General features: G+C 44.0%; 2 protein-coding genes across 2 annotated transcripts; one reads left to right on the forward strand and one right to left on the reverse strand.

Annotated features, from left to right (window-relative positions):
* Nucleotides 1-603: 603 nt before the first annotated feature.
* On the forward strand, nt 604-1966 carry LOC101784278 (xylanase inhibitor protein 1). The gene has a single exon (XM_004979312.4). The coding sequence runs from the start codon at nt 906-908 to the stop codon at nt 1818-1820; it is 915 nt and encodes a 304-aa protein (XP_004979369.1). The 5' UTR covers nt 604-905; the 3' UTR covers nt 1821-1966.
* A 1403-nt stretch (nt 1967-3369) lies between these two features.
* Nucleotides 3370-5738, reverse strand: LOC111258331 (zinc finger BED domain-containing protein RICESLEEPER 2-like). Its single transcript, XM_022829518.1, has 7 exons — nt 5316-5738; nt 5056-5238; nt 4815-4959; nt 4611-4724; nt 3876-4139; nt 3544-3611; nt 3370-3421 (listed from the first exon to the last, which is right to left on the reverse strand). Exons 1-7 carry the CDS (start codon nt 5660-5662, stop codon nt 3370-3372), a joined length of 1173 nt encoding a protein of 390 aa, XP_022685253.1. The 5' UTR covers nt 5663-5738.
* Nucleotides 5739-9493: the final 3755 nt, after the last annotated feature.

The raw sequence follows: 9493 nt of genomic DNA on the forward strand, positions 1-9493 counted from the left end.
GTGGAGTCGATTCTGCTTCGGACTGGACCTGCCTAGTCTTCCATCGGTTCCGGAATCGTGGTCAATAACCGTCAGTCTTAGTCAACGCGGCTCCATCAGCGGCATTTTTCTATCTCCTTCATCAGTTGTCAGAACTTTATACGCAGCGGTTGACTCTGGTCAAAAACCGGGTGTCAACAGTGGAGCGCATTGTCCAAAAGTTAACATGTCAAACATTTAGAAACAAAAATACGAGTACCTATTAGTCAAAGCACTACGGAAGGTTGACTGGTCAAAAGCAAATACTTTCCATGTCAGCAGGGTGGTGTATAATTATCTTTGACCCATAATTTATATATATGCCTGATATTGTATTATATTATACATGTGGTTCTAAAATATTCGAATGGTCAAACTTTATTGCTCGGTGTTGACATGTGCAACAAGTCTGCATCTGCTGGAAGAAATCAGATCGAGATTCTTGTGTGCCACCCAAAAAACAAAAAAAATCACAAGTGGATAATTGATCGGGCACCACATTCCGGTCGCCATGTCGGTCGTCAACATTGGGTGGCCATGTACAGTTGCCCGTCGACCTCCTCCATTCTTCTCTCATATCTCTTTCATCAGTACACGTTTGCACTGGCGGATTTCGAAGCATTCAACCCTGTGAGCTACCTGTCCTCCATGTCACTGTGCTATCCGTCCATGGAATTCAATGCTTTGCTACGATTCTCGCTGCTGCGTGAAAGCAGACACATCATCTTTCACATTGAAATCTAGCTGAAAGTTTTGCTCATACCCGTCAACAATGGCTGCTGCAATTTGTCTCTTGCCAATTCTGTCTCTGTATAAATAAACCTTACTCTCACTCGAGTTTCCATAAACCACTAGGCACTTTGCACAGGAACAAGTCATCAGTAACAATGGCGTTCACACGCGGGAGGCCGTCGCTAGCCGTATCCGCGGCGGCGCTTCTCTCTGTCGTGCTCATCAGCTTCCTCGCCGGTCCGGCGTCGGCGCAGGGGAAGACCGGTCAGGTGACGGTGTTCTGGGGCCGGCACAGGGACGAGGGCTCCCTCCGCGAGGCCTGCGACTCCGGCCTCTACAGCATGGTCATCATGTCCTTCCTCGACGTCTACGGCGGCAACGGCAACTACCACCTCGATCTCTCCGGCCACTCGCTCGCCGGCATGGGCGCCGCCATCAAGCGGTGCCAGTTCCTCGGCGTCCCCGTCTCCATCTCCATCGGCGGCTTCGGCGGCGCCTACTCGCTCCCCACCAACCAATCGGCGCTCGCCCTCTTCGACCACCTCTGGAACACCTACTTCGGCGGCAGCCTCAACGACACGCGCCGCCCCTTCGGCAACGCCTGGCTCGACGGCGTCGACATGTTCCTGGAGCACGGCGGCGCCGCCGAGCGGTACAGCACCCTCGCACTCGAGCTGGCGAAGCACAACATCCGCGCCGGCGACGGGAAGCTCCTGCACCTGACGGCGACGGCGCACTGCCGGTTCCCCGACGACCGCGTGAAGGAGGCGCTCGACACGGGCATCTTCGAGCGCATCCACGTCAGGTTCTACGACGACACGGACTGCGCCGCCGGGTTCAGCGCCGCCGAGTGGGCGAAGTGGGCGGCGGCGTACCCGTTCACCAAGATCTACGTCGGCGTGCCGGCGTCGCTGCAGGCGGCTAAGACGGGGTACACGGACCCGGCGGCGCTGCGCAGGGCGGTGCTCCCGGTGGCGCAGAAGGCGAGCAACTACGGCGGCGTGATGATCTGGGACAGGTACTTCGACAAGCGAAGCAACTACAGCGGCAGCATCAAGAGCTGGGTTTGAGACCCACTTGGCGCCACTCTAGATTTTTTCTGTCATTGTTTATGCAAGTTCTGTTTAACAACTCTATTTTGTTCTTACATGAGTGCAATAGAAATGTTATTTCAGTCATTGTTTTATTAATAAAGCTTCCCTTATCAAAAAGTAAATAAGAAGTGTTTATTTCATTAGTTGAATTGTTCCCTTGAATCATCCCTATATTCGATTTTACACCGGTTAACAAACACACCTGAATGTTCTCAGAAATCCCATGTTCTCTAGCGAATGACTCCAAATTGAATTTGAATAAAAAACTCGAAGTAATGAATCCATACATGGCTTGCACTCATAATAACTCCAACCTTATTTGATTTAGTAGATTTGTTGCCAGAGAAAAAGAAGAGGCAAAACTAATGGGTGAACAACATCCAACAGAGGAAAAAATTTGATAAAACATTTAGGTGCTAAATCAAGCATGATTAGTTTCTCTTCAACTCAGATTTAATTTCTGTAAACAAATTTGATAGGAGATAACCCTAGACCCAAAGGACCTCTTCTTTAGTACCAGGTTTTCCTCCACTTAAGAACTAAAAGCCTCATGCCTGGTATAGACAACAACAAAAAATTGGACTGACCAGTAACATTGCTTACCATGTTTGGTTGGATGGATCACTAGAGTCCTTAACAACTTTTTCAAGCATTTTTCACAGGTTGCCACTGCAGTCAATGAGGAATATCTGCTTAGGAAACTGGCAGGGGTAAGCTGTCTTCAAAAATTGTTCCTATAGTTTGTGTGTTGTCGGTAGGAGTTACTGATCCTGTTGTCGCTAGAACTGGTGAGGAACCTCTTTTCTGTTGTTTTGTTTGTTTCGGATTCAATTACTCCTCTTCTATAAACTCAATGATGAGCAGGTTTCCAGCAAATCCTCGGGAAAGAAAAGTTGGTGCGCTTTTCTCTTTGCATATCAAAATTGCTTAAGATAAAGGAAAGGAAAACTCAAATCCACAAACGAAGAATAAGAAAGCAACTTTCGATTCTAAGATCGGACCTTACCTCTCCGATCGCTATCCATCAGAAGCTCATGAGTGTTTGTGGAAAGCAATAAAATAGAAAAGAGTTGCAGGGGTAACTGCATCCCCTTGCACCTACATTCCAAGATGGCAATGGGTAAATCCCCATCGGGTATGGCCACCCTAGACCCATCCCCGCCATAAAAATTTGAGACCGCCAGAATCCCCATACCCGCTATGGGTGGGGAATTTTCCCCGAACCCATACCCGGCCGGGGTAAATCATACCCGGCGGGTCACCCATACCCGCCAATACTTTATTTACGCACATGAAAATCAGCAGTTCAACATCAACCACCAGTACCAGAGCACATAAAATTAGACAAATAATAGCATATAGTAATCTCCACTGCAACCACCAGTCACATACTCACAAAACACCATCACACAAAGTCATTGTCATAAGTCATTACATTTTTTGGGGTACATAAATATAGGAAAACAATTCAACAAACATGCTGGTCATTTGTTGTCTTGTTGATGACTTGATGTGTTGGTTTTCTTCACTTGGAGTTGGAGACAACAGACAACTTGCTTTGCTCAAAGTTCAAGTTCCTATATGGCAATATGGCATGGCAGGCAGTACAACAAGAATAAGAGTTAGTATGTGTCTAGACTGTATAATAACAGAATAAGAGCATGATTGCAATAGTGGTTTCATTTGAATATGTGCACACCTGGAGACCCTCTTGAATATCTTGGAGGCAAGACCAGAAGGTGGCTGCTCCTTTTTCCTTGTTGTCAACTAAAAAGGAAAACCAGCAATTAGGATAGAATCAAAGTAAAGAGAACCAACCAAGCTACAAAACAAGAGAATGGACATACTTTTGTACTTGTTCCGCAACCAATCTTGTGAGCACATAAGAGCCTCTATCATTTTTGAAGTCAGCCTACTGCGATGCTCGCTAAGTACTCTCCCACTGGTGCTAAATACAGACTCAGATGCCACTGTAGTGATAGGAATTGCATAAATATCATTTGCTATCCTTCTCAAGGTTAGATAACGTACTCCAGCCACCTTCCACCAATCCAGCACCTTGAAACCCTTAGTTTCTAGAGATACCAGTTCATCTTCTAAGTAGCGATCTAGTTCTGATTTGAATCGCACAGCAGATGGCCTTGTACTAGCAACTCTTGCACTAAATGAAGATAAGAACTCTATGTCTTCGGTTGGAGCTGCAGCTGCTGCTGATTCGCTATTGTCACAGTCTTCTTCCACATGGTATTCAATCATCAATTCAGTTAATAGATCTATGATTTCAGCAACCTTATCCTCACAAATGTAACCAGTTGTACCAGTTAGCCACTCAAAACACATCAGCAAGCTCAACTTTTTGAGACGAGGATCTAGAAGGGTTGCAATACCCATCAGTCCTTGGATGTCCGACCAATATTTGTCAAATTTGGCTATCATGCTAACTGACATCTCTTCAATCTTTGTACTGCCACAAGTTGACCACTGTCTGATTTTCTTCCTAATCTCACAAATTTTTATGAAGTATATGTTGGCAGTAACATATTCAGTTCCAGAAAACAACAAAGTTATGTCATTGAACAATCATAACCGTTCTACAACATCAGTAGCAAATTTCCATTCCTCCTCACTAGGCAAACATGTATATTGCTTATCAACACGACTTGCTCTAATGAAAACAGCTTTATAGGGGACTGCAACACTAAGCATCTTAAAGGTTGAATTCCATCTAGTCTTGCAGTCAAGGTTTATCTTATGATCCAAACTAACCTTAACAAACTTAGCTATCTCCTCAAACTTCTCTATCCTTTTTGGTGTTGTTGTCCAATAAGCCACACTTTCACGGATATTCTCAATAGCAGTTTTAATATGTTCTAGACCATCCTTAATAATCAAATTAAGAATATGAGCACAACAACACATATGTAGTAGTTTTCCTTCATTTATAAGCTTACTTTTTCCAATCTTCCTCACCAGATAAGGGATTGCCGCATCGTTAGTTGTGCAGTTGTCAAGGGTAATTGTGGATATTTTCTCATCAAGGTTCCAATCAACCAAGGACTCATATAGTTCTTCAGCAATCACTTCAGATGTGTGAGGAGCTGGTACATAGATGAACCTATACATGTAACAATGTATGTAATCAGATTTCAGATTGTAGGACATGTGCAAAAATCGGTAAAACATGTGCAAAAATAGATTTCAGGACATGTACCTCATGATAATGTTTGTCAAAGTCCAAGATTCATCGATGAAATGGGCTGTGACTGCCATATAGCCCATTTTCTGGTTGTCAGACGTCCACAAGTCAGAAGTTATGGCCACCCTTGAATCAATACTAGCCATATATTCAATTGCTTTTTTCCTCTCCATCTCATATTGCATCACAATAATCTTCCTGAAAATTTTGAAGGAATATTAAAAAATGAATACAAAAATTACAATGGCAGCAAGACCAAACAGTAAGGAACAAACCTTATTGTATTCCTAGTACCCATCTTGAATAGTGGCTGAAGCGCACTTGCAAACCTTCGGAAACCAGCATGGTCTACCATGCTCAAAGGATACTCATGTAGAATTATAATTGCAGCAAGTTCCTTTCTAGCTACTTCTTGGTCAAATGTGTAGTTTTCAACTTGAACGGTACCTGATTCTGTGGAACCAAACCTCAAACAGGATTGTGACAAACTCTTGTTCCCTGTTGTCTTGATCTTTCTAAGTGTACACAACTTCAAATGATCATGTAAGTGCTTAGTTTCATGGTTTGTTTCACCTGATAGCTTCTTGAAACAATACATGCACTTTGCCTTTGTTGTGCCCATGTACCTAACTCTCTTTACTCATTCCAAACTGCTGAGGTGAGCTTCCTCTTTGCACCACTAGCAGGACCATCTTCATCTTCTTCAATAGGATCTTCATCATCTTCTATTTCAATAGGCTTTGACATTTGAACTGCAGTTTGTGAGCATTCACCTTCACTGCTAGTACTCATTTTTTTCAATCTGTATCACATAATAAGGCACATTCAATAGAAGAAATAATAATAATTACACTAATGAGTTTTACAAGTAAAGCAGAGTAAGCCAGTTCTTGAAAAATATTTATCTGACGTTGACAAATAATAACTACACTAATGAGATAACAATTATCAAACATAACAGATGTTATGTTTGCAACTGTGCATAACTCCATATACACCAAACTCATCTACCAACACTAGTGTTCTTTCAAATTTATAACTATCAGACTATCAGTTACTCAAGTTCTGCTATAAAAAATTCTGCTCAGGCAGCACAACTCACAAGTATTAACCAACTGAATTAGGAATTTAGGTCATGTATCAAATTACAAGCATGTAGCTCACTTAGCATAGGCATGTAGCTCTTAGGTTACTTACATCAGTGGCTGCAGCAACTTGCGGCTAGCACCAGGAGGGCGAGAATTAGTTACTACACCACCTGAAGATGTGGCTGCAGCAGCACCTTCCCGAGATGAAGCCGGAGAAAGAGGGGGGCCGGCCGTCCTTTTGCTTCGTCTTCTCCACAGCCGCAGTAGCTCCAGTCCTTTTCTTCTCCTTGGTGGTGGTGTTCTTGGGCTTGGTTTTAGGAGCGGCGCCGTTCCCGTTCTTGGCCTTGGATGCAGGAGCACTGGTGGCGACGGCACCAACGCCGATCTTCGGCTCCGCTGTAGGAGCGCCGCCGACGACTGCAGCTTGGACCGCCGGATCTTGCAGCTTCAAAGTGTTCCTGGCGTCGATGAGCTCGGGATCCAGTGGATTCAAAGTGGTCACCATCCTCCAGGAGCTCCACGATGTTCCTTTGACGCCGGATTGAAGGAGCTGGTTAGTGAAATAGTGCGGAGGAGAAGGAGGCAAAGGCAAGGAGCACGGTCGCGCGGAGCGCCGAGCGCCTCTGCACCATCGCCTGCAAGTGCAAGTGCAAAGCATATGAAGGGAATTAGGGGAAGGGGAACTGAGGATTGGGGAATGGGGATCACCGTTCTTGCTCCGTCGCCGGCATGGCGTGGCGTCAGGGGGGGTTGGGGGGTCGGATGTGGCGGTGGCGTCTTCCTAGCGCTTGGATGCGATGCCAGCCGCCAGCGAGACGAGGGGTCGAGCGCCGGGTGTTGATTTTTGCGGTGGGCGGCGGCGTTGTTTTTTTTGCTCGGGAGACCAGACGTCAAGACTCAGGCCGTCAGGCGGGCAGGCGGCGGAGGCGGGTGGGAATTGGGATAGGGTTGGCCGGTTGGGAGAGGGTTGGGGTGCTGGGGAACCTAGGGTTTTACATGGGCTGCTGGTGGGCTTTTTTATTTTGGGCTGGGTATTTTTCACCCATGGGTTAACGGGTATGGGGACTGCTGGAACATACCCATACCCGCGTACCCGATGGGTGAAGGGTTTGGTCCATTTACGTACCCGTGGGTAGTGTATTTAGTCCATATTCAGACCCTAATGGAGTAAATACCTGTCGGGTATCGGGTCGTGGGTACCCATTGCCATCTTGACCTACATTGCGAGAGCAAAGCCCACACGTGGGCGTGTGCCACTGCACTTGTTGGACTAGGTCGAGAGAGAGGCAGGACAGGAATGAAGCGGAACCTAGCATTGAGGCAACCAAGATCAGGGGAGGACCAGGAATCTAAACATAGGCAAGCTGCATCGGCCACACCTGGCTCAAGTTTCACACAAGAAACCAAACAGGCACATATTACAATTGCTTCTCCTGAAGCATTGCATCGTTCACTCATTGAAAACAGCATAAAGCTGCTGTTGCATCACATTAGTGATGAAGATTGGAAGTAATAAATAAAAAATGGCTATGTTTATCCAAGACTGCACATTACTTCACTAAAATGCTCTATGTTTATTCTATCCTTTCTCGCTTATCGTCATCCTGTCAACACAGAAAATGACCAGAAAAATGAAGATGCGAAACAAAGATGGTCGGGTATTTCACCACAAAGTTGGTTGTTAGTTTTTGATGAGTTGTCACAAAGGGGTGGGTAAACATAAACCCTTTCAAGACATTTTTAATTCCTAATATTTAATCTAGTATGAAGAATCGCCTAGGTGTTACCTAATATTTCACCACTTGAGTTAATTGTCGCCTAGGTGTTACCTAGTGCTCACCCGCCCCAACTGTCCTTATCCTAATATTTAAATTCAAAAGAGCATAGGGGATACCTAGTACGAAGAATCGCACATCCTGCATGCACACTGAATAGCTGCTAACAACCTGCAAGTGATAAGATGTCAAGATTTTTTTGCTTAAAATTAGCTAAAAGATGTGAAGTTCAGATCAACATACTCTTGCACTGATGTCAACTTTCTTCTCGATCAGATTCAGGATGATAGTTGGAAGAAAATCCTCTAAGTGAGCAGGTATCATTAATTCAATTCCGCCACCAAGCTGTGGCAGTGGCTGTGCCAGTGCATTAAGCTGTGGTGCATTAGCATTTTACTGAAAACAAAAAAAAATTCAGCAACCACTCGAAACAAAAATAGATTGCACTTTAAATCCTAATTGCCAAAACTATTTTATTTTTTCCAGTCGACCCTCAAACTAATGTTTTATATGAGTAACATGAAGCTAATGTGACAATTAACTCAAGCCAATACGGTCACAATTATTCTTCAACTCACCTTACTATTTTTTAATAAAGAAAGAGATAAACAAAGCCAACCAAGCCCTGCTGAGAAATTGACAACTATTCTTCAACTCACCTTTCTATTTTGTTTCTGGATAGTAAGGACAGTTGGGGCAGCTGAGCACATGATCTTTAGAATCTACCACACTGCCATCATTTTCTTTTCTAGCACTAACAACAGAGCTAACATGGTAGTTAACCCAAGCCATACGAAGTAGCAAACTACTCACTAGCTCACCTTTCTATTTTAGAAAAAAAAGGATAATCCACCTGAAACCTCCCGGGAAGTGATCCTACTACACAAGTTTTATTTGGGCCAATAAAACTACCACTATGCTACCGCACAGACACAGTTCCTCCCATTGAGCCCCACATTTCCCAATATCTACCTAACATGCTGAGCACAACAGAATATATATATATATATATATATATATATATATATATATATATATATATATAAAATATCTACTAACTGAAGAAAGATAGAGATAAAGCTTAACTTACAGTGTGACTGTCTGTAGCATGCAAGACCGTGTCTTTTATAAATATAAAGGTTGAAATTCTAGATTCTTTATATTCCACACCTTTGCCTTTTCCCTTTTGAATAACATACTGAAAAAATGATGATGCGGTGAGCAGATCTGAGACCCAAGTCTCTGCGCAGCTAGCATCCTTTATTGCGCTCTCTTAGTCGGAAGCCTTATTTACATCTCGGCCTTTATACTTGCGGAACAACTCTATTATCTGTGCTCTCCCAGTCGGAAGCCTTATTTACATCTCGGCCTTTATACTTGCGGAACAACTCTATTATCAGTCTTTCTCTAGCATAACAGGTCATGCAACGGACATGTGTCTCCAAAAATAATTTATCCTCACTTGTTAAGACATTTGTTACATTCAGAAGAAGCATAAGACGATTTGCAAATGCGATAAATTGTTTCAGGTATGGTGGATACATTGAAATCAAAGATCTCTTGTTAGAGCATAAGATGCGCTCTACATGT

The sequence above is a fragment of the Setaria italica genome, chromosome VIII (assembly GCF_000263155.2).
Source record: "Setaria italica strain Yugu1 chromosome VIII, Setaria_italica_v2.0, whole genome shotgun sequence".
Classification (NCBI taxonomy): Eukaryota; Viridiplantae; Streptophyta; class Magnoliopsida; order Poales; family Poaceae; genus Setaria; species Setaria italica.

Excerpts from the sequence above, each read along its gene's own strand:
- LOC101784278 (XM_004979312.4), top strand. The coding sequence starts at position 906 with ATGGCGTTCACACGCGGGAGGCCGTCGCTAGCCGTATCCGCGGCGGCG.
- LOC111258331 (XM_022829518.1), bottom strand. The coding sequence starts at position 5,662 with ATGGGCACAACAAAGGCAAAGTGCATGTATTGTTTCAAGAAGCTATCA. Across the intron at positions 5,239-5,315 it reads GGTACTAGGAATACAATAAG|GAAGATTATTGTGATGCAAT; the intron begins GTTTGTTCCTTA and ends CAAAATTTTCAG. Across the intron at positions 4,140-4,610 it reads AGATAGCTAAGTTTGTTAAG|GATAAGGTTGCTGAAATCAT; the intron begins GTTAGTTTGGAT and ends TACATTTGTGAG.